General features: G+C 41.7%; 1 protein-coding gene across 9 annotated transcripts in view; it reads right to left on the bottom strand.

Annotated features, from left to right (window-relative positions):
- The window catches only part of UBE2E2 (ubiquitin conjugating enzyme E2 E2), a 388098-nt gene that overhangs the window by 57523 nt on the left and 305857 nt on the right, over positions 1-24718 (bottom strand). For all 9 annotated transcript variants that reach the window (XR_011388222.1, XM_070072852.1, XM_070072853.1 and 6 more), the window contains one exon: positions 3567-3714. Coding sequence is in view for 8 of the 9 variants with exons in the window: in XM_070072852.1 (XP_069928953.1) it covers positions 3567-3714 (148 nt within the window). In the remaining variant the exon portion in view is untranslated. The remainder of the gene's footprint in view (positions 1-3566; positions 3715-24718) is intronic.

Here is a 24718-nt window from a genome sequence, read left to right as displayed (position 1 = left end):
GTGAGAGAGAGAGAGAGAGAAAGGTCTTCCTTTGCCATTGGTTCACCCTCCAATGGCCGCTGCGGCCAGTGTACCGCGCTGATGCGATGGCAGGAGCCAGGTGCTTCTCCTGGTCTCCCATGGGGTGCAGGGCCCAAGCACTTGGGCCATCCTCCACTGCACTCCCTGGCCACAGCAGAGAGCTGGCCTGGAAAAGGGGCAACCGGGACAGAATCCGGCACCCCGACCGAGACTAGGCGGAGGATCAGCCTACAGAGCCGCGGCACCGGCCTGTAACAGTATTCTTAATTTGGGCAGTTTATGAATTGAATCACATTTGTCAAGCCAGACTAAACTCAGAGACGTGGGAGGCTGTTGCTCACCTTTTGAGCTTATTGTCCTCTACTCTCTATCATTCTGACTGCTGTCACAGCTGAACTCTGGCTGCCAAGTGACGTCTGACAGGCCAGAGTGGCGTATCAGGTTCGCTGAAAGCCATCATGAAGTGGTGGCCTACTAAGACCAACAGTTAGATCTACCTAAACCATTGCAATGGGAACAGAACAACTACCATGTGTGCACCCATCCAATAGCTGATCATGTCTGGATGCCAGCCACCTTACAGATAATTAATTCACCTCAGGAGATAAAAGAACAGGTACTGCAAATTCGGGTTTAGGTTTCTTTTCAGGTTATAAAATCTAAGAGTGTCAATGCTGACATGGTGGTGTCAGAGATTATTCATTATGATCTTATCTCAGTTAACTTCACCTGAGTGGGTACTGATCCTTTATCTACTGCATGCCCATTTTATGTTCTATATACTCTGGGAAAAAGCATCGACAACATCACTGTTTACAGCTTTCAAACCTATCAACCAATTTTAAACTCACAGCAGACCAGTGATTTAGGTAGGCCTTCTAAGAATCCCCATTCTATATAAGGAACTCGAGGAGAAGAAAGTGATCAGTCCAAGGTTGCACAATTAATAAACAGTGGAGTTTGCTTTCAAAACCACATCTGCTGTCTACAAATATCATGCTAATAGCTCCCCACCCTGAAAACATAATATTTGTTGTTTAATACACCGGAAATTATTAAAAGAAACACATCTAAATTATTGGAAAATAAAAAAGATAAAAAATCAGTTTATGCAGGGATAAGATTCAGCATTTTTAAGTTGGTTAAATCTGTATCATTATCATGCAAGGCTTACTTTTGAGATGATAACATTTTTGGTACTAAAACAGCTCTATTCTTGTATTCAAATTTGTATCTGTGATTATCTGAAGATAGACTGAAGTTTAAGAGGAAAAAAAGTCAGAGATTATATGTACCAAATAACAGCATGAAATAAGTCCATTAAACAAAAGAGTGGACATTTTGACATGTTTCAGATAAACATCTACTGAGTGCCAACATTCATAAACATGGGGTGCAACTGGGAAACCTTTGTTCTTACTTATTTGAAAGGCAGAGAAACAGAGAATTCCCACCCTCAGGTTCACTCCCCAAATGTTTTCATTGGTCAGGACTGAGCAGGGTCAAAGCCGGCAGCTAACACTCAATCCAGGTCTACCATTTGGGTGGCAAGAAACCAATGACTTGAGCCGTCACTGCTGCCTCCCAGGGTCTGCACTGGCAGGAAGCCAATGTTAGGAGCCAGAGCTGGGTACTGAACTCAGGTACTCAGACATGGGATGTGGGGATTTTAGCTGCAATACAGTTTTACTACAATCTGCTTTTATATTTCCTCATTAAAATAATAATATGCAAAAGTAAAAAAAAAGAGTGTAATTTCTTCAAGTTTACAAACCAGCCAGAAGCTTGAGATCAAAATTCACACTGAACATGGAAGATGGAATTTCATTCAATAATAAGACAGTAAAGTAAATATTTAAATAAGAATGGCCTCACTAAGGACATCAATGAAAATGTTATAGCTAATTTACTTTCTAAAATAACCCAAAATATGTAAAATGTTGGCAGCTGGTTTGTCATTCAGTCAAAAAGAAACTAGTCAAATACAGACATGCACAGAGAAATTAAGAACTTCCAATGTGAAGTACACCACAAATTCTTTGGTTTTTCTGAGAAGCTGTATTTCCTTGTTTACTTTTTGGGTATTTTCTAGTTCAAGAACATCCAGGTTTTTTTGTTCTAATAGGTTCTCAGGATGCATGGTTATTAAGATACCAAAAAGGTTACATCTGTATGGCGCTGCCTGGTTGTTATCAGATTTTAATAGCCCACATTTCTCAAATTAACATCTTCTAGTAGGCATCCAATTAAAGATTAAGCTATTCCTGACTTGCCCCAAACGGTAGAGTTAGAAACATACCAGGGGATTCCAATTCAATCCCATCAAGGTGGTATGTACCAATGCCATCTCACTAGTCCAAGTGATCAATTTCTGTTCACAATTGATCATAATGATAGGACTAAGAGCTAAAGGGATCACATAAACAAGGCTAGTGTGTTCTAATACTAACTGATAGAATAAAAAAGGGAGAGAACAATCCAACATGGGAAGCGAGATACACAGCAGACTCATAGAATGGCAGATGTCCTAAACAGCGCTCTGGCCTCAGAATCAGCCCTTAAGGCATGCGGATCCGGCTGAAAAGCCAATGAGAGTATTTCAGGCATGGAAAACCAAGACACTCTGGCAAAAAAAAAACCAAAAAACAAAAAACAAAAAAAACAAAAAAAAAACAAAAAAAAAAAACAAAAAAAAAAACCTAAATGAAAGATCTCCGCGAGTGAGATCCCAGTGGAAAGAACAGGTCATCAAAGAAGGAGATACCTTTCTCTGAAGGGAGGAGAGAACTTCCACTCTGACTACGACCTTGTCTAAATATGATCAGAGTCAGTGACTCAAAAGGCTTCCATAGCCTTGGCAACTCATGACAAGAGCCTAGGGTGATTACTGACCCCATAAACAAGAGTGTCAATTTGTAAAGTCAACAGCAGGAGTCACTGTGCACTTACTACTCATGTAGGATCTCTGTCCTTAATGTGCTGTACATTGTGATTTAAAGCTATAACTAGTACTCAAACAGTATTTTTCACTTTGTGTTTCCATGTGGGTGCAAACTGTTGAAATCTTTACTTAATGTATGCTAAACTGATCTTCTGTATATAAAGAGAATTGAAAATGAATCTTGATGTGAATGGAAGGGGAGAGGGAGCGGGAGAGGGGAGGGTTGTGGGTGGGAGGGAAGTTATGGGGGGGGGAGCCATTGTAATCCATAAGCTGTACTTTGGAAATTTATATTCATGAAATAAAAGTTAAAAAAATTAAGCTATTCAATTTGAATTTTTTTTTTATTATTTGGCAGGAGAATTTAGAGCATTCTTAAATGTACTTTCCCATCTAAAATGATTTTTCATTAATTATCATCACACTGTGATTTTTCATTTTTGGCAAAAAACAGATCCTAAAAAGACTACTGAAAAGGCTCAATTTAAAAAGAAAATAGCTGCATACTTTGGAAATCAAAAATCGACAATAGTATTGTAGTAAAGTAAGCAAGTTCCTGAGGTCTGACGTCGGTGTCTTAGAAAGCGCTAACTTAGTCTCTCACCAGGGTTGCAGTCTGTGAGCAGGGAGCAGATGGAGAGGAGGACTTTGGAGATGGTCAGGGCTGGACTCCAGTTGTCCTTCAGGATGTCCAGACAGATCACGCCTTGGCTGTTGATGTTACAGTGATAGATTCTTGTTCGGAACGTAACCTACAATTGTAGAACAAGTAAAGTTGTTAGGAGCAGTTTGTTGTTGTTGCTGTTTTTTTTTTTTTTTTTTTTTTAATATCAGGTAAACTATTACAGGTACTAGTTAAAATACACTTGGTTTTCCCTTAGGCACAGGAGAATAAATCAATAGACAAAAGTAATAAATTTAGAACTTATCATTTTGGCCACAGAGAATGAAATGTCAACAGGAAAAGTTTGTCATTCTGCTTCGCATAAGGAGAGCTATTTCGTTAAGCCTCTGCCTGCAGCACTGGCTCTAATCCAGGCTTCTCCTTTCCCCATCCAGCTCTCTGCTAATGGCATGGGAAAGCAGAGAGGATGTCCCAAGTGCTAAGGCCCCTGCATCCATGTGGGAGACCCAAAAGTTCCCAACTCCTGGCTTCAGATTGGCCCAGCTCTGGTCATTGTGGCCATTTGGGGAGTGAATCAGTAGATGGAAGATCTCTGTCTCTCCCTCTCTCTGTGTGTAACTCTACCTTTCCAAAAAAAAAAAAAAAAAGAAAAGAAAAGAAAAGGAGTGCGATTATTTAACAAATGTCCTGGGCATGAAATTTGCTCTTGATGCAGTTATGGGAGTGTTTCTGAGGCGAACAATGATGCTATCCTCTGAAAAGTTTCAAAGAACATCTTTGCTGGATTCCAGTTGTCTGGAAAACTTTGCCCATTTAAAAATAAACATGAAAAAGCATGTGAACACTTACAAGAAGAAAATATCATGCCATCACATGGTTTTAAAATGTGCTACATAGAACAAGTATGTAAATAATCTGCCTCTTGGGGCTGGCGCCATGGCGGAGTGGGTTAAAGCCCTGGCCTGAAGCACCAGCATCCCATATGGGTGCCGGTTCAAGTCCCACCTGCTCTTCTTCTGATCCAGCTCTCTGCTATGGCCTGGGACAGCAGTAGAAGATACCCCAAGTCCTTGAACCCCTAAACCCACGTGGGAGACCCAGAAGAAGCTCCTGGTTCCTGGCTTTGGATCGGCGCAGCTCCAGCCGTTGCCACCATCTGGGGAGTGAACCAGGAAGACCTCTCTCTGCCTCTACCTCTCTCTGTAACTTTGTCTTTCAAATAAATAAAATAAATCTTTAAAAAATATAATCTGCCTCTTTTTTAGCAGTATATTAGTTATTAACTGTACTGGTTACAACATACCATATTAGTTATACTTTATAAACTGTTCCCTTCTTAAATTTTTTTTTTTAGATTTATTTATTTATTTGAAAGGCAAAATTACAGAGAGGCAGAAGCAGAGACCCACAGAGAGAGGTCTTCCACCCTCTGGTTCACTCCCCAAATGGCTGCAACAGCCGGAGCTGGACTGATCCGAAGCTGGAAGCCAGGAACCTCCTCTGAGCCTCCGACACAGGTGCAGGGGCCAAGGACTCAAATCGGCGTCCACACAGGATGTGGGCACTGCACGCAATTGCTTTATCCATTACACCACAGCGCGGCACACATCTGAAGTTCTTTCTTAAAAACTTACTTCAGATGGAGAGAGACGGAGAGAAAGAGCGAGCCAGAGAGTGGACATACTCCCATCTGCTGGTTTACTCCCCAGGTGGCCACAACAGCTGGGGATGGGCTAGACTGAAGCTGGGAGCCAGAAACTGAATCCTGTGTGGGCGGCAGGGACCCAACCGCTTAATAAAATGGAAGTTTGGGTTCTGATGTCCTCATGGAGAAAGAAGATGAAATCTTTGGCCTGGATGAAGCAAGGAGTTGGAACTGAGGGCCCTTGTAAGAATTAGGACCCTGGAGTAGCTAGTCTTTGAGAAAACATGAACTTGAAAAGGCATGCCTTAAGGGAGAACGAGCAAGGAAACTGGCCAGAGAAAGCCTCAGCTCTGGACTGAGGAAAGGAATTTTCTCTCAGAGAATTCTAAACCACGGATATTCACATTGTGCAAATGTTCTGTCAAAAAAAAAAAAAAAAGGGAGTTTAAATGACTATTACTATCAGATCAAATATATGTTAGCTTTGTTAGGAAGAAAGAAGGCCACTGCATTATGATAAAATGAATAATTCATCAGTAAAACAGCTACAATTCTGAATCAGTTGTACTTAATGAGCATAGCCAAAAACATACAAATTAGAGCATATGATTGATTCAAACAAGAAAAATCAAAGGAGGCAATTCTCACTACAGTAACTGATAAGTAAACCAGACCAAAAATTAGTAAGTATATAAAAAAAAATCAAGGGAATGCATCAAGATTCTATACGCAATTTAAGAGTATATATTTTTTCAAGCACAAGAGAAACATTTACAAAAACTGATCACATGCTAGCCCATAAAGGAAGCTTACTATATTTCAAAGAATTGATATCATTAAGATCATAATACAAAGTCAGGATCTACACATGAAAGATTCCCTCTAACAATAAAGATATTTTTTAACTGATTCTTGGACTAACAAAAAAAATCAGTTACATTTATAGCTGAAAGACAATGAAGCTGAGTTGTCAATAGCAAAATTTCTGATTTGGCTAAAATTGCTGTAAACAGGAAATCTACAGTTCATATGCATGTATTAGTAGAAAGGAATAAAGACATTTAATGAGTTAAGTGTTCAAATTAGGAAAAGAGAAAAAGTAATACAGTAAGCCTTATGAAAGGCTTATAAATATAGACATGAACCGAAGCTAGTGAAACAGGAAATACCTAGTGATATTAAAATTTCTGCAGGGAAGTTAGGGTGTTATCTCTTTAAGTGCTGCATGAAGACTATCCAATCCAATGTAAATGATAAGTGGTTTACATAACAGTATTTTAGAAACCTAGAAGACACTGACTGGCTATTCTGTGCTAACCGCAAAGACAGTTCAACAGGGGAAGCAACATTATTACCCACTTCAAAAATGAAGAAATGAAGGCACAGTGAGGTTAAAGAGCTGGCTCAAGGTTCCAAAAGTAGTTAAGTGGTAGAGCCAGAATTTGCACACAATTTTGCTGATTTGAAATGCCCACATTTTACTACTCAGTCTCATGGCCTCTGCTTTTTTTTTTTTTTTTAAAGATTTTTATTTATTTTATTTGTGAGGTAGAGTTACAGAGAGAGAGAGAAGGGTCTTCCATCTGCTAGTCCACTCCCCAGGCAGCTGCAACAGCTGAAGCTGAGCTGATCTGAAGCCAGGAGCCAGGAGCTTCCTCTGGGCCTCCTACAGGGGTGCAAAGGCCCAAGCACGTGGGCCATCCTCCACTGCCTTCCCAGGCCATAGCCGAGACCTGGCTTGGAAGAAAAGCCGCAGCCAGGACACAAGCCAGTGCCCATATGGGACTCCAGCGCCACAGGGAGAAACCTAGCCCACTGTGCCACAGGCCGGCCCGCCTTTGTGGGCGTTTTTTTTAAGCCTTTTAATTTTGGGATTACTGTAGATTTACATGCAGTAATATGAATTAATAAAGAGACCTAATGCTTATCTTTCCTCAATTCTCCTTAGTGGCAACACCTCACATAACTATAGGATAGCGCAGGAAATCGACATTAGCACAGTTCACAGACCTTCTCCAGATTTCTCCAGCTTCACATGCACGCACGCGTGTATCTGCAAGTGGCTCCATGCGATTTGACCACATGGACAGATCTGGGTGAGCATCACTACAACGGAGAACCAGAACAATCGCACTGAATACCCTTCACGCTGCCTTTCGATAACCACAGTGGCCTCTTCCTTTCACCTTTTTAATTCCTGGCAAGCACAGCAGTTCCTCCTCTGTTGTCATTTCAAGAATGCTATATGAATGTGGCTCACTAGGCTAATCCTCCACCTGCGGCGCCGGCACACCGGGTTCTAGTCCCAGTTAGGGCACCGGATTCTGTCCCGGTTGCCCCTCTTCCCGGCCAGCTCTCTGCTATGGCCCAGGAGTGTATTGGAGGATGGCCCAAGTGCTTGGGCCCTGCACCCCCATGGGAGACCAGGAGGAAGCACCTGGCTCCCGGCTTCGGATTGGCGCAGTGGCCATTTGGGGGGTGAACCAAGGGGACGAAGACCTTTCTCTCTGTCTCTCTCTCTCACTGTCTAACTCTGCCTGTCAAGAAAAAAAAAGAATGCTATATAAATGAAAGTATACCTTATGTAACCTTTTAAACTGGCTCTTTTCACTCCATTCAAGTTGTTGTTTACTGTGTTAACAATCTGTTCCTTTTAAATGCTGAATAGTATTCCCCGTCCAGATGTACCAGTTTATCCATTTAACCACTGAAGGGTATCTGGGTATCTCTGATAGCAAACACCAAACTGTTTCCTTGCTCTTACAATTAACATGGCTACTTCTGTGACCAAACATAGAGTGGGAGAGCGCCTGCCAACAATCAATTTTCTGATGGGGGGCATCCTACAACTTGATGCAAATCTGACTCTGTCCACCTGGAGCTGCGAGTCGGATCCCACAGGTTCAAGGCTCAGTTCCCACAGGAGTCTCCCCAAGCCCCTGCCCTGCTTCAGATGCCAACCCCAAATCAAGGCCTCCGGAATTTCTGCCTGGCTAAAATCAAGGGTTTCCAAAAACCCCTAACTAGGTCCCATCACTTGAGAGAGCAGATAACAGAACTCAGGAAAGCACTTCACATATGTTTACTGGCTTATTATAAAGGAGACTACAAAGGATCTAGATGAACAGTTACATAGAAGAGAGGAAGCAGGCAGATCTTGCACACCCTCCTGGGGGTACACTAGCCCCCTTGAGTTCTGCAATCCAGAAGCTTCCTTACCTAAGCCTGGTGGATTAGAGCACTAGTTCCTTGTGAACAACTCAACTTTGAACCTGTCTGCTGTCCCTGGAGGAAGCTGTAACCTCTAATCACAGGGTGAGCTCTTCTGGAGACCAGCCTCTATTCCAAGGCTCTCCAGCGCCCTGAGCCAGCAGTCATCTCATTAGCCTACAGGAAGACACTTACACCGCTGAGACGCCCAGAGTTCTAGGAGCTCTGTGAGATGGAGAGGAAGCTGAAATACACATTTCTTATTAGAACTCACAGCACCACAGAGTAATTTTCAGCTTTTAGATATTACAAGGAAAGCTGTCATGAACATTTGAGTATGCACATCAGTGTGAATACAAACTTTTCTTTTTAAAGATTTATTTCATTTATTTGAAAGTCAGTGTGTGTGTGAGAGAGAGACAGAGAGATCTTTCATCCACTGGTTCACTCCCAAAATGGCTGGGCCAGACTGAAGCCAGGAGCTTCATATGGGTCTCCCATGTGGGTATAGGGGCCCAAGCACTTGGGCCATCCTCTGCTACTTTCCTAGGGCCATTATCAGGAGCCAGATCAGAAGTGGAGCAGCTGGGAGTAGAACAGGTGCTGTAGTTGCAGGTGGAGGCGTAAGCTGCTATGCCATAACACTGACCCTGAATGTAAATTTTTATTTCTGTGGGATAAATGCCCAAGAGAGTTAACTTTTGGGTCACATGGTAAGCTCATGTTTAACTTTAAGAAACTGCTATGGGGCTGGCACTGTGGTGTAGTAGGTTAAGCATCCGCCTGCAGTGCCGGCATCCCATATGATTGCCGGTTCGAGTTCTGGCTACTCCACTTCTGATCCCGCTCCCTGCTGATGGCCTGGGAAAGCAGTGGAAGATGGCCCAAGTGTTTGGGCCCCTGCCCCTGTGTGGCAGACCCAGAGGAAGCTCCTGGCTCCTGGCTTCAGTTTCGCCTGGCTCCAGCTGTTGCTGCCATTTGGGGAGTAAACAAGCAGATGGAAGACCTCTATCTCTGTCTCTCCCTCTTTGTAACTCTGACTCTCAAGTAAATAAGTAAATATTTTTAAAAAGAAAAGAAACTGCTATAATCTTTTTGTTTCTTTTTTTAAAAATCAGAGGTATCTGGAGAGACGGCGGGAGATCTTCTAACCGCTTACTCCTCAAATGGATGCAATGGCTGGGGTTAGGCTAGCTGGAAGCCAGGAGTCAAAAGCTTCAACTGGATCTCCCAGTAGGTGGCAGGGGCCCAAACACTTGGGCCATCTTCCACTGCTTTTCCCAGGCCCATTAGCAGGGAGCTGGATAGGAAGTGGAGCAGCCGGGACGTGAACCAACGCCCATATGGGATGCCGGCATGGCAGGCGGTGGCTTTACCTACCACTGTTAGAAACATTCTTTCCCAGAGACTGCTCCATTTCACATGCTCATGGCAATGTGATCTAGTTTCTCTATATCCTTACCAGCATTTGGTATTATTACAAAGTTTTATGCCCGTCATTGCGACAGGACACAGTGACTGCTCATCATGGCTTAAACCTGCATTTGCCCACCTGCTAATGATGCCGAATGCTTTTGCATGTGCTCACATGCTATCTGGATATCTTCTGTGTCTGTCATGTCCTTTGCCCATTTCACAATTAATGATTTTTAAAAAACTGTTGACTGTTGTTTTAAGTGGAACACTTCATTAAAAGTGAAGCACAGCTGGATGACAAGTAATAAAGCCTTAGTTCGCAAAGGGTCCTGTAGATTTTTGACGCACAGAATGTCTTACAATCGAATGCTGGATAGTGCTGATAATGACAAAATGGATAATGCTGGCAGTGTCAGTCTTTACAGATGCTTATCAGTCCAAGCAGACTGAATTACACAGGCACGCTGACTGTCCCTACATGTACTGCAACTACTGCCTTTGGAAGGTGGAAAAATTTGTAATTCCAATGTTTCAAAAAATGTCACACACTCATCTCTCATGTTTAAGCATGAACTCTTTGGGGCCCTCCATCACCCTACTACTGCTGCCAGCACACCTGCCACAGGAAACCCCCTCACCTCGCTGGGATCACATCTGAGTGTTTTCTTTCCCTTGATGGCCACCAGTGTCCAGCACAGAGAAAGAGCCCAGGCTGCGGAACACCTGCGAACACACTTCAGGCTAGTGCTCCTTACCTGCCTCCTCGGGGCTCATCATTTTGTAGTGCTCATGAGTTATTTTACAACCACAACTTAAGAGTTAAAGCCGGAAAACTGTGGAGAAGATCTTAAGGAAGCATAAAACAATTTTTATTAACATCTTTAACATCTAGAAAGCCTCATGCCACCTTATTAAAGCTTTCTAGATTATTATTTCAGCAGAGATTTCACATTCTGTAAACACTCAATATTCGTCAGGCACTCTGACGTAAATATTTTTATCGTTGCCATTTCTAATTTAAGTGCTAAAACAACCTAAAAAATATGCAGCCTGGTCCTATCAGTAAATGCATTCCACAATCAAGGCAAAACTCACCAGTAAAGGCTCTCCAAAAACCCCAGCAGTGAAGCAGCCAGCATTCTCCCACAGACCCTATCCCCAAGGCCCGGGAAGATGAGGGAGAACACACGCACTGAGGAGGAGCACCTGCCGCCCTCAGACCATGACTCAGAATGCTGACAGATTGGCTACTGACAGCAAGAGGTTTCGGAGTAGCGAGAGACCCCTCCTCCCACTGCCCCCTACAGAAGAATGCCCCGATATCCCCACCCCATTTTCCAGAGAGCCCGTCCTGTCAGCTTGTGCATTCCCTTCACTCTACATTCCTGGCAAAGAAGCAAACGCGAAGAAACAGCCCTAAAAGCAAATGCCAGCTCCACTGCAGGGGTTAACAGCCATTTAGTTCTGTGTATCAAACAGCTAACACCTATGTTTGCATTTATAGGTATATTTGAAGCACCGCACACCAACGGATTTTTACAACAGCCATCATTCCTCAAGGAGAAGTAAAGGTTTACTGAGAACATTGTTTTCAATGGCAAGGAAGAGTGCACCTTGTAGAATATTTTCCACATATTAGGAAATTCTAAAAACATGATTTGGATATAGTGATACAGAAAACTTGTTCATCTAGAATGTTAATTCCCAGGTGACCCTGGATGAGAAAGGTCTTAATTTATGTATGATACACAGAAACTCATCGCATGCTCTCCCTTATATGTGGGAGCTAAAATTAAAAAAAAAAAAAAAAAAAACAGAGAAAAAGAAATATCTGTGTGTATCAGTATTGCTGCAAATATAGTTTTGTGAAACTATGTTTTATACCTTAGTCAAACCAAAGGTTAAGAATAATATACTACTATAGGTTTAATGATCTGTGATTACTTTGAAATTCACTGTATGTAGGTGAAATGATCATTTTTTCCATTCAATTACTGTTTACAGCCATTGTCTATATTCCCACTAGGGTCTTCTTGCTTTTCACTTGTTAAACTTGTCATCTGGTGAAGTATTAAGCCTCTTTACTGGAATATAAATTTTTTTTTTTGCACCAACAGAAATTTCTCTTTTAATTCCATTTTCCACAGACACTTTGAAGAACCCTCATAAAAATCATCAAAACTACAGAAATACTAAGAATGATAGATCCAAAAAAGTTAAAAGTCATAGTTAAGAAAGTCGAAATATAAATTTATAAAATGGAGGGGATGTGTAGATTCTCTTCTTAAGGAGGAAGGAGCACATTTACACAAAGGGTGAACAAACAAAACAGACTTGTCTTTCGATCTACATTACAGTGTGTCCAAACTGGCTTGCACTGGTCAAGAAATAGACTAATCCATTCACAGGCTAATTGGATTCTTAGGTGCACATGACTATCCAAGTAGCCTGAGGTAGAACTTGGCAGTAATTGCTTTTTTTTTTTTTAACTTTTATTTAATGAATATAAATTTCCAAAGTACGGCTTATGGATTACAATGGCTTTACTGGAATATAAATTTAAAATGTTATCTCAAAAACTAAAAGAAAGGGAGAAAGAAGAAGAGTGGGAGGGAGGGAGGAAGGGAATATCTTGTTCTTAGAATTCTATCTACAGGGGCTGTGCTGTGGTGTAGTGGGTAAGGCTGCCACCTGCAGTGCCTGAATCCCATAAGGATGCCAGTTCGAGTCCCAGCTGTTCCATTTCCAATCCAGCTCTCTGCTGTGGCCTGGGAAAGAAGTGGAAGATGGCTCAAGTCCTTGAGCCCCTGCACCTTCGTGGGAGACCTGGAAGAAGCTCCTGGCTCCTGGCTTCAGCTAGGCATAGCTCCGGCTGTTGCTGCAAATTGGGGAGTGAACCAGTGGATGGAAGACCTCTCTCTCTTTGCCTCTTCTTCTCTCTTTGTAACTCTGCCTTTCAAATAAATAAATAAATCTTAAAAGAAAAAAAAAAAGAAACACTAGTGTTACAGGCAGCAGTTTAAACCACTGTAGCACCATGTCAGCCCTGATTGTGGTGATTTCTTTTAGCACCAATAGGAAACAAAAAATCCTGTGTGCTTATATTATAAAATATATATTATACATCTACATAAATAGACATATAAAGTATATATTATATATCTATATGATTAGATATATATTACATAGATATATAAAAATATAGCTACAAAGGCATATAAAATATATACAGATATATAATACATATTATATAAATATACAAAATAGATGTTATATAATACACATAATATTTTGTGGATATTTATTTATGTAGGTATATATTTTCTATATTTATATATGTGAATACGTATATATTTCCCAGATGCTTTATTACTTTATCTTGAAATGTACCATAAAATGAACTTGTGTTATTTCTGTGCTTCACAAAATCACCTCTCCTTAAAAAGAGTTTCAGAAAGATAACAATTCTTTATGTGAATTAGAGCTTTCGAATGCTACTTAATGGCTGATTAAGTATGCTACTCTGAACCTCTATTTTCCAACAAAATGGGACTTACAGTAGATTGCTTATACAGTTTATTCTAGTCCCAAGACATTACAGTTGTACTATGGGAAGGATACATGGGTTAGGGAGTTAGCTAATCAAAGGTGCAACTTTGCTTTTGGATGACTCACTTAGCATCCCTAAGATCCAGTCTCCTCATCTGTGAAACAGAGAAAATTACAGCTACACCAGCAGTGGTTGTGAAGACTGAGGTACACAAGAGGCCAGAATCCACCGGTGTTAGTCTCCTTTCCCCCCCTGACACCCACCAGTTACTAGTCATGAGGGGAGAATGCATGTGTTCCTGTAATAATTCCCCATCACCAGGCTTATACATGTTTTACTTGTGCCACTCTCTTATTCGAGGGTGTAGACAGCAATCCACAGAGTGACAAAAAAGGGGTTTTGTAAAGGAAAAGAGATAAAGTATTTCTGACACATAATTTAAAAATGTCTTGAAGTAAAACACTTCCAAGCTGACAACTAATTATGATAATGACTTTAGAAGGGACCATTTAAATTAATGTTCTGAGGGGGTGTTAGATGTCACGTCACTGGGAGTGCCCACCACCCCTATGTGAGTCCCGGTTCAGTCCCAGCTCTGCTCACAGTTCCAGCTTCCTGCCAATGCGCACCCTGGGGGGCAGTGGTGATGCCTCAGGGAACTGGGGTCCCTGCCACCCACATGGGAAACAAGGCTGAGTTCTCAGCTCCGGGCTTTGGCCCAGTTCTTGCGTGCCTGTTGTAGGCATTTGGGAAGTGATCCAGCAAATAGATATGTCTCTTTTACCTTTTTGAATAAACAAATACATAAATAAAATTAAAAATGAAATAATTTTCAATATACTGTGGTCCATGTGTAGCCTTCAATTTTCAAAAACATTTTGGTCCGGAGATAAATAAGTGATTCTGTGATTTTACTGAGGAATTTCTTTAAGATTGTGGAAACGGCATTAAAAGAGAGGCTTATTTTAGTGCAAAAAATTTCTGAAATCTATGTATATTTGATTCTTCATAGGCCTTCTGGATAACCCTAGTTTGAGACCAGATTGCACCATGTATGCTAAAATATAAGGTAGTAAAACTCATTCCTCAGGAAGAGAAGAGCTGATTGACATTTAAATCCTCATAAAAAAAACCCTCACATTATAGCTTATGTGTCATTTATTTTTTTAATCTGAGGGACTGTAAGGTGCAGAGGTGTGGGGAGGGCAGGCTGGGAAAGACAGAGAACTCTGCTCTGCTGGTTTACTCTCCACATACCTGTAATGGCTGGGGCTGCAGCTGGGAATACAGTGCAGGTCTCCCGCACAGGTGGCAAGAACCCATCACTTCAGCCGTCACTGCTGCCTCCCACTCCCAGGGTCTGCACTGGTAGAAGCCAGAGCCAGGAATCAAACCCAGGCAGTCTGATGTGCGGTATCGGGGTCTTTGCCAGTAGGTTAAACATGTGCTCCTAATTACTTCATTTCGAATAAGATACTATTTTGTAAAGACACAGTCATTTAAAACTAGCTCAATCAATTCCTGTTTGGCACGAAATAGAGGTTTCCTTCCTTAACTGATTAACAAAAAATGAAGTGATTCAGAAATTTACAATGATTAAAGTGTTTTTAAAGAGCTTTGTATATAAGTTTTCTACAAATGGGTTTTTGTGGCTTGGGACAAATTTTTCAGTAGCATAATCATGTGTGGATTAAACAAACTGCTGAAATCCCAAAGAACAGAGTTGGAAATGAAGATGACCTGGCATATACACTTCAGAGGTACACAGACTCACATCAACATCCCCAGTTTTAACTGAGTACATACGCAATACACGTGTGTCAGAATCAGAACACAGCTTTCTTTGTTTCATCCTCCCACCAGAGGCATGTCTCCCAAAAATCAGATACTAAGAAGAGTTGCTCTTGAACTTTGACCTTAAAACCATGTGGGACCATGTTGACCCAACACTTACTCATTAATTAGTGCTTTACAGAGCAGACAATTTAACAGATGTCCAGTGAACCCTCATCTCTTAGAAAAGATGATTCATTCCTGCTTTACAACTGCCTAAGTGCCTCATACAGAACAGCAATTAATTAGGAAGAACAGCTGAGATAGCTAATGGAATCCACGTAAAGTGCGCAACAAATGGCGGATCATATGACACTCACTGTTAAATTAAAGACTGACACAAACACAAACAGAAGGACAATGTTCTCTTTTTTATGATTTTTATAGGTCTCCCACTACCCAAGGCAATTCTCTAAGATGAAGCATATTTATAGATTTGCCAAATGTAAAATGGAATAAATACACAGGGTTCCTTCATCTTTCAGGAAAGAGGTAATAAACTGCAGACGTATGAAACGGCAGTTATTTATCTTAACAGAGGAATAACCCAATATACGTGCAACACAATACAAAGGATTTGTCATAACTCACTAGCTAGAAGTGACAATTTGTTTTTCCACATAGCCCACAACAATGCAGATGTAAAATATTTAAGCACAGTCTAAAATAAAACAGTGACTAATTCTGTTAATGATAGAGTAAACTTACAGCAATTACAGAGTTGGCTGACTGCCTACTCTCTTGGTGAATGCTATATAACACACACAAGAGACATCCTTGGGAAAGCATAGCGTTCACAGTAACACAAAAGTTCCCAAACTTGCAGCATAGTAGTAAAGGTGAATTTCTTCCCTATGCTTAAAATACAAAATTTAAAAATACTTCATGTCTATCATAGGAAGCTGACACAAAAATAAAAATGAAAAATGACTGACAGTTCTATGTTTGCATGCCAGATTATCCTTCATTGCATAATTTCATTTCCATAGTCACTCTCTGAGGAAAGTGCTGTTATTTCCATTTTACAGATAACTGATACACAGGTTCAGAGGAATTCAAATGCTCCAAGCTGAATCACTTCCAGTACTAAGTAGTTACAGGGAGGAATGAAAATATGAAATAAAAGAAAAACCACATCCCCCAAGTTCTTTGAAAATGACAAAAAAAAGCCAAAGAACAACAACAAAAAAACAGAATTCTAAATCTCAACAGTTTGACTTTAGACAGCAAAGCTAATGAAACAGGGATTCAACAGCCTTCTCAGATTGGTTTTTTTTTTTAAAGCATTTCTGATCTTAATAGTTTTTTTTTTGTTTTTTTTTTTTTTTTTTTTTTTTTTTTTAAACAGGCAGAGTTAGACAGTGAGGGAGAGATACAGAGAGACAAGTCTTCCTTCGGTTGGTTCACCCCGCAAGGGCCGCTACGGCTGGCGCACTGCGCCAATCCAAAGCCAGGAGCCAGGTGCTTCTCCTGGTCTCCCATGCAGGTGCAGGGCCCAAGCACTTGGGCCATCCTCCACTGCCCTCCTGGGCCACAACAGAGAGCTGGCCTGGAAGAGGAGCAACCGGGACAGAATCCGGCACCTCAACCAGGACTAGAACCCAGGGTGCTAGTGCCACAGGCGGAGGATTAACCTGGTGAGCTGCGGTGCCGGCCCCAGATCGGGTTCTGATAAAATGAGAATGCATGTCAAGTGCTTAGCAATACAGAATGCTCAATGATACTCACCGTGACAGTTACTGTTCTTATAATACTAAACTACCCATCATCTCTGAGATCAGTGCAGGCCAGAAAAACCAAGTCAGTCAAAAAAGGGTAAACAAATGTTTTAAAAACATGAAAATTACTTAACATTTGTGTAATCTTTGGGTAAATATCAGCATTTAGGATATTCTAATGAATGTTCTTGAAACATATATGGAGAATAAATGTAACTAGCAGGCCTGACAGTCATGGTATTTCACACTAACACAGACAGCTAAACAGGCAGCTTACCTGAACAGGGAAACAAAGTACTTTTGTTGTTTTTTACGAGAGGAGAGGTCCTTTTTTTTTTTTTTTAAGATTTATTTATTTATTTATTTATTTGAGAGAGAGAGAGAGAGAAAGTGAACTAGCTTCCAACTACTGGTTCATTCTACAAATGGCTACAATGACCAGGGCTGGGCCAGGCCGAAGCCAGGAGCCAGGAGCTTCTTCCATGTGTCCCTCGTGGGTGCAGGAGCCCAAGCGCTATGGCCACTTTCTGCTGCTTTTCCAAGCACATTAGCAGGGAGCTGGATTGGAAAGGGAGCAGCCAGTACTTGGACCAGCACCCAGATGGATGCCAGTGATGCAAGTGCCAGCTTTAAATGCTATGCCACAGCACCAGCCACAAAAAAAAAAAAAAGACTTCTAAATTTTACTATATTTGTATATTTGAATGTTTCTTTTTGTTTTATAATAGGCATGACTGCCTATTATACTCATACTGTTTGATGATCTGAATTAGACTGGAAAATATAAGGAGTTGATACCACATCAGTCTTCTCTATAAATGGATACAGTTGTAAAAATAGCCACTTAGTAAAACAGAAGATAAGCATATTTACTTCTCCAAGTCAGTTACTTCAGTTTGAGATTCTGCTGAGTATGGATGCATCAGACACCCCTATGAAAGCCTGACATGAAAATACTGGTTGCTCAGAAATAGTTACAAAGTAAGACTCAAGTCTGATTGGAAGAGTGAAGCCAGGCTTGTTGAATGATAGACCGACTTACCCTGTATTGGGTGAGTGCTATGAAGAAAGGGGTGTTTTAGGAATTTGAAACAGGTTGTGATGTAATGTTCCCTTTTATCCTCTTGTGGAATGAATTCTGTGTGGCAGAGAACACTAACTTATTCTTTTTATTTTTTTTTTTTTGACAGGCAGAGCGGACAGTGAGAGACAGAGAGAAAGGTCTTCCTTTTCCGTTGGTTCACCCCCAATGGCCGCAGTGGCCAGTGCGCTGCAGCCGGCGCAACACGCTGATCCAAAGCCAGGAGCCAGGTGCTTCTCCTGGTCTCCCATGCGGGTGCAGGACCCAAGCACTTGGGCCATCCTCCACTGCCTTCTTGGGCCACAGTGGAGAGCTGGACTGGAAGAGGGGCAACTGGGACAGAATCTGGCGCCCCGACCGGGACTAGAACCTGGGGTGCCGGCGCCGCAGGCAGAGGATTAGCCTATTGAGCTGTGGCGCCGGCATGAACTTATTCTTAAATTCACAAAATGACTTTTATAACACTGTGAAGGCTTTTAAAAAAATATTATTATAATAGCTGACCAGGCCAAGGGAGAAATGAATACTGGTGGAACTGAAAAAAAACGAGGAGGAAATGGAAAAAACATAGGAATCCACAATCTGAAGCTGGTATGGAGGCAGCAGGGATCAAGCAATGTAGGCCAAAGAGCCACCAAAATAGATGGAAAATCCGATTCGGATCACGGCCATCACCACCCCTGGAACCCTGCTGACAAAATCAGAAAGAGGGCAAGACCTAAGTAGGCGTCCCAGCATCTTCATAAAGATGGACACGTTTTCCTTCTTGACCAAGAAAGAGGCAAACTGGCTCTCAACCTCATACCAAGAACTCAAGAAGTATTCAAGAGGTACTCGCTAGTTTTACAGGAGGAAAGTTTAGTTTTCGAGGGGTAGCTTACATCTTATCTTTATTTAGTGGTAACTACATCCGAGTTTGTTTCCCATTTTAGTTTCTGTGGCTAATTTTCTTGTATCTCAGGCAGTCTCCTCCCCCTCCTCTGTCCTTCTCTACTTGTCCACAATACAACTTAGACCACAGCTGTGGTTTCTGACATGATTCTCTACTCTCTGTTTCCACCTCCTGGGTCTTCCTGCTTCATTCACACCCCAGGGGCTCTGAAGCCTGCAATTCTGTGTTTATATTCCCCGCCTAGGATCTCTGTAAAACTACTGCCCTAAAAAAAAGGTTAATTTTCCCTCAGGCAATGTGGGAATGTATCTGATAGAAACATAAAAAAAGGGGGGGGGGGAGGCAAACAGCAATAATTCAACATTGTGTTGGGAAAGAAATCTGTTCCCATTCGCTAATGTTCTATTCTGGCTGCCTAAATCTATCCTTGAAAGAAATCTGAAGTAGTATTTTAAATAAACACTCTAGGCTGGCCTTTTTTCTTCCTCTATGATTTACAACATTCATCTTTGTAGTATAGAAAATTGGCTGCTGCAGTATACCAATAAATATTACCTTTTAAAAACAAACAATTGTACCATATGTGGATTTTTTTTTTTTTTAGAAATAGTGCTAACTTTATCTTATAAAGCTGGTAAGCTTTATGTGTACCTAACACGTAATTTTCAAAATAAATTTTTGTAGACAGGCTAGCAATGCTGTGTATTTTCATAGGGAACAAATTTATGTGAGAATTTTAAGGACAGGGGTTGTATGTGATACTGAGTTTTGTCCTCTCCAGGGAGAGCAGGATGTCAACACATATTTGTGTAATAAACAAATTAACTGGAGAGTTACAGAAGATTTACATTTGGAAACAGGCCATACATGCTGTAATTTAAAATGACAACTGAGAGAACCTCCGCTTCTCCAACAGTTAAGTGTCACAGTATGTTGTAGGGGAGGGTCAGCTGCCAGGTGGCTAGAGTTTATAAAGGGAAACATGTTTTGTTACTCAAATTTTGTTTTAGGGTAATTTCAACAACTTGTGATTAATAGTTACTAGCAATTATAAAATTTTAAATATTAATTATGAAGTTGGATTAGAATATTTAATAAACTCCTCAAATTAGAAACTAGAAATATGACACAAACACTACATTGTATCCAAATACAAAAAATTTAAAAATCTGAGATCTATGCATAAATGGCTAACAAAGTATACTCCCTATCTTCAATCTACCTGCCACTGAGAAAAATTCATGCCCTTTTGTTCATAGTAGAATAATTTATTTTTCTACAAAAGCCTGTGTCAGTGATTCTTTAAAAAATTTATTGTTTAATTCAGATCATTTATTGATACATAGACTAAAGGGCAAGAAACAAGCTCTCTTGTTTGTACTAAAAAGCAGTATTTGACCGCTGTAAGGTGGTGATGTTCACCATCAAACCGGCGCTGTGGCTCAATAGGCTAATCCTCCGCCTGCAGTGCTGGTACCCTGGGTTCTAGTCCCGGTTGGGGTGCTGAATTCTGTCCCAGTTGCCCCTCTTCCAGGCCAGGTCTCTGCTGTGGCCCGGGAGTGCAGTGGAGGATGGCCCAAGTGCTTGGGCCCTGCACCCACATGGGAGACCAGGAGGAAGCACCTGGCTCCTGGCTTCAGATTGGCGCAGCACGCTGGCTGCAGCAGCCACTGCGGGGTGAACCAATGGAAAAGGAAGACCTTTCTTTCCGTCTCTCTCTCTCTCACTGTCCACTCTGCCTGTCAAAACAAAACAAAACAACAAAAAACAACTGGTTAAGTCTGAAGGTTTCAAAGACATATACATTTGAGGGGTCCCATGACTATATGGATGGCTTTATTTTCTTAGATGTGGTAAAACTCAAATTGTAAGACTCATTTCTCAGGTATGTACTTAAAACCTGCATTGTTACCTTACAGAAACATGATGTACATTTTTGCTTAGAAGTAACTGTATCTTTTAATAATTGTAAACCTCAGTCCATGAAAGAGGTTAATAATGGAGGAGACTAGACTAAATCTATCATTTAATCCAAATCTCTAATTATAATTACATTTTCACTAATTTTTAAGAGTCACATCTTCTAAATGATATTACAAACGCAGGAATAAATCTTCTCGGACCCGGCTGGCTGCTGTGCCGTTCAATCACTTACTCTGTATAAAGCCTAATGGGGAGATAAGCTACTTTTGGCTACAGATACTGCGGTGTGAGGTTCTCTTGCCATATAGTGTTCAAGCTTTCCTTCTTCTCTGGAAGTGAGGAGTAAAAACACATCTGCTCTTCACCAATTTGTCTGGCAGAATTGGTCCTTCGTGCAATTTTTCTGAAGTATTCTCACAAACTCAAGCTTATATACTTCTTTAAGAGAGTTTTGAGTGTTATTACAAGCAAACAATGCCATTTCCTTGATACACGCACGTGCACACACACACACAGCTTCACACAATTTCTTGAAAGGCAAGCTGTTCTTAATCTTAAGACTTCAAAATATAATGTACAATGCAGTTGACATTCAGGATAATTATCTCTGAGCTCCACGTGCGCTTCAGCTTTCAAACCATGTGGATGAATTTTAGCATCTTTTACAGAGTAGAATGATTTAAAGAAGTCTACTCCTAAGAAACATTAATCTGAGCACTTCTCTTAAAATGTATTCTTACTCATTTTGACTTGCATGTTTTGTTTTCTTGTGTTGCAATTTCAAACGTCTCTCTCTCATGTTTTACAGTCAGTATTTCGTGTGGTGATGCATCTGCACTAGCCTAACTCTCAGGAAGAGTTGGTGTCTATGTCTGACGAACAGGGAAAGTGTGCAGTTTCCATCCTTCAAAATACGTCATTCTGCACCTTGATAATCTGTATTCTCTTTCCTCCCTACTGACATTCTATTACTCAACCCGAACCAGTGCAACAATATTTTCTTAAGAAAGACTTCCCCTGCCACTCGCAGCTTGTCCAACAGTAGGGTCCAGAATGTTGGGTATGAATGTGTGTGCGCCCACTCCTGAGGAGGAAACACTTTTTCCTACATTTTGAAGAACTGTAATTTACTTTTCTTTACATCATCTCTTAACTTGTTATTTAATAAAAATTCAAAGCTACAATGAATATACTTAGCAATTATTAACTTTGCTAAATCTGCTTAATTTCCTATACACATACGATATACACACTTTCATTTTTCCCCTCGAAACTGTTCGCGAGTATTTTGCAGACAACATGAAGGTTAGATCTCTTTGGTATAAGTGGGCTCAGCATTCATCCTGACAAGTTCAGAGATGCTGGGAGGGATGATTCATTAGGACTTCGGCTAGCGGGTCTTCCAAAGGAAAGCCCGAAGTTGAAGAGCAGATTCTGGCCCCAACACTAGGCTCAAGTCAAGCTCCTTATCTATTTATTGCTTAATCCTTAATAAATCTTATTTGCATTCTTATATTTTTAGCACATTCTCAAAGGTACGAAAACTCTATTTTGTTCTGAATTTGTATTCTCTTGATTCTTTGGTTCCAAGAGACATGTCCTTCTGACCTGACCTCCTAAGCAATTTCCCTCAGGCTGTTTCAGGTCCACGCAGCTCTTCAATCACCTCTTTGCGCCTGCTTAGGTCTTCTCTGCTACGCCTAGGTCTAGGTCTCCTTTACTACTGCCTAGGTCTCCTTTACTACGCCCGTCTCGTGTAGTCAGATACACTGCCCATTTGCTAGCTTTACATGATGAGATCTCTTTTCAAACCTTCCAATGACCTCTAAAAATACTGCTCTACCATGTGATCTCTCTGGATTTGAGTGCCATATATGTACTACGTCACCATGACTAGGGCACGGCTGGCAGCACAAGACTGTTTTTTTCTAAGAACATCAAAGTTCTGTGATTTAGCACCTTGATAGTCCAGTGTTTCTTCTGTCCATGAAAACACTATGCACTCTTCATGGATAGGTCTTTTATGAAGTTTTACCCCTGTCACTTCCAGGGCATTAGTATTCAATTCTTGCATGAACTTCTATTACATTCAAACTTATACTTGTGGGGCTGGCGCTATGGCATAGTGAGTAAGGCTGACGCCTGCAGTGCCAGCACCCCTTATGAGCACCAGTTTGAGACCCGGCCGCTCCACTTCCAATCCAGCTCTCTGCTATGGCCTGGGAAAGCAGTAGAAGATAGCACAAGTCTCTGAGACCCTACACCCGCGTGGGAGACCCAAAAGAAGCTCCTGGCTCCTGGTTTCAGATCAGTGCAGCTCCAGCTATTGCAGCCATTTGGGGAGTGAACCAGTGGGTGGAAGACCTTTCTCTATCCCTCTGCCTCTCTGTAACTCTTCCTTTCAAATCAATCAATCAATCAATCAATCTTTGGGGGGAAAAAAAAGACCCTTCACTAAAAAAACTCTTATATTTGCGTATGTATGTACATTTCATTCTTCCTAACTAGTAGCCCAAAGGCTATCTGAGGGTGGAACACATAGGAGAACACTTTCCTTTTTTTTTTGACAGGCAGAGTAGACAGTGAGAGAGTAAGGGAGAAAGGTCTTCCTTTACCGTTGGTTCACCCTCCAATGGCCACTGCGGCTGGCGCACTGTGACTGGTGCACCACGCTGATCCGAAGCCAGGAGCCAGGTGCTTCTCCTGGTCTCCCATGCGGGTGCAGGGCCCAAGCACTTGAGCCATCCTCCACTGCCTTCCCGGGCCACAGCAGAGAGCTGGACTGGAAGAGGGGCAACCAGGACAGAATCCGGCACCCCGACGGAGGCAGAGGATTAGCCTAGTGAGCTGCAGCGCCGGCTAGGAGAACTCTTTTCAATACCCATGCACAAACACACACATTTTCCAGGGGCTGGGAACATATTTATTAAGTGAATAAATAGGGGCCAGCTGTGGCGCAGGTTAAACTGCCATCTGCAGTGCTGGCATCCCTTATGCGCGCCGGTTTGAGACCTGGCTTCTCCACTTCTCATCCAGTTTCTGGCTCACGTGCCTGGGAAAGTAGCAGAAGATGGTCCAAGTGCTTGGGCCCCTGCACGCACATCGCAGACCTGGAAAAAGTGCCTGGCTCCTGGCTTTGGATCAATTCAGTTCTGGCCGTTGCAGCCATTTGAGGGAGTGAACCAGCAGATGGGAGATCTTTCTGTCTCTGCCTCTATCTTTCTCTGTAACTGCCTTTCAAATACAAAAATAATCTCTTAAGAAAGTGAATAAATCATATTTCTTCCAGATGACATGAGCAGACAGTGGTTTTGGATATTGGATATCAAAGGCCTCCCATTGCCCCTACCGTATACTCAAAATACTCAGGAAGATCAAACTCATCTCATCCGCCAGCATTTACAGAAGCAAATACCGTCCCTGAAGACGAGACTCCTTTTCTTAGAAGGTGGCTCAGCGGGCAAAGGGCGCAAATTGTATTCTTTCTTTTCTCTTATCTCAAAGTGCTCAATTAACCTACTGGCAAATGAAGAAGACATTTACTGAACTCCACAGGACCGATTAGGTCCTAAAGAAGTATAAACACTAAGGAACATTTTGCTACCAATTGTAAAAATAATAGTCTTCAGCTGGAGCATTAAAGCTATGGGAACAACGGAGCATAGATACAGATTTCCATTTATCCAACAAGTACCCGCTGACCATGCAGTATGCTGAATGCACTGTGCTGAACTGAGAAGCGTGGGGGTGGTGGGCGGAATGCAGTGGCTAAGATGAATGAATTGGGTCCTGGTCCTTAGATGCCTGACTGCATCTAGGAAGAGCAGAGAACCACCAACACTCAGCCTAACGCATCCCATGAG

This window comes from Oryctolagus cuniculus, chromosome 4 (assembly GCF_964237555.1).
Source record: "Oryctolagus cuniculus chromosome 4, mOryCun1.1, whole genome shotgun sequence".
NCBI lineage: Eukaryota > Metazoa > Chordata > Mammalia > Lagomorpha > Leporidae > Oryctolagus > Oryctolagus cuniculus.
The sequence above is the reverse complement of the archived record's forward strand: the minus strand, read 5'-3'. Positions and strand labels throughout refer to the sequence as shown.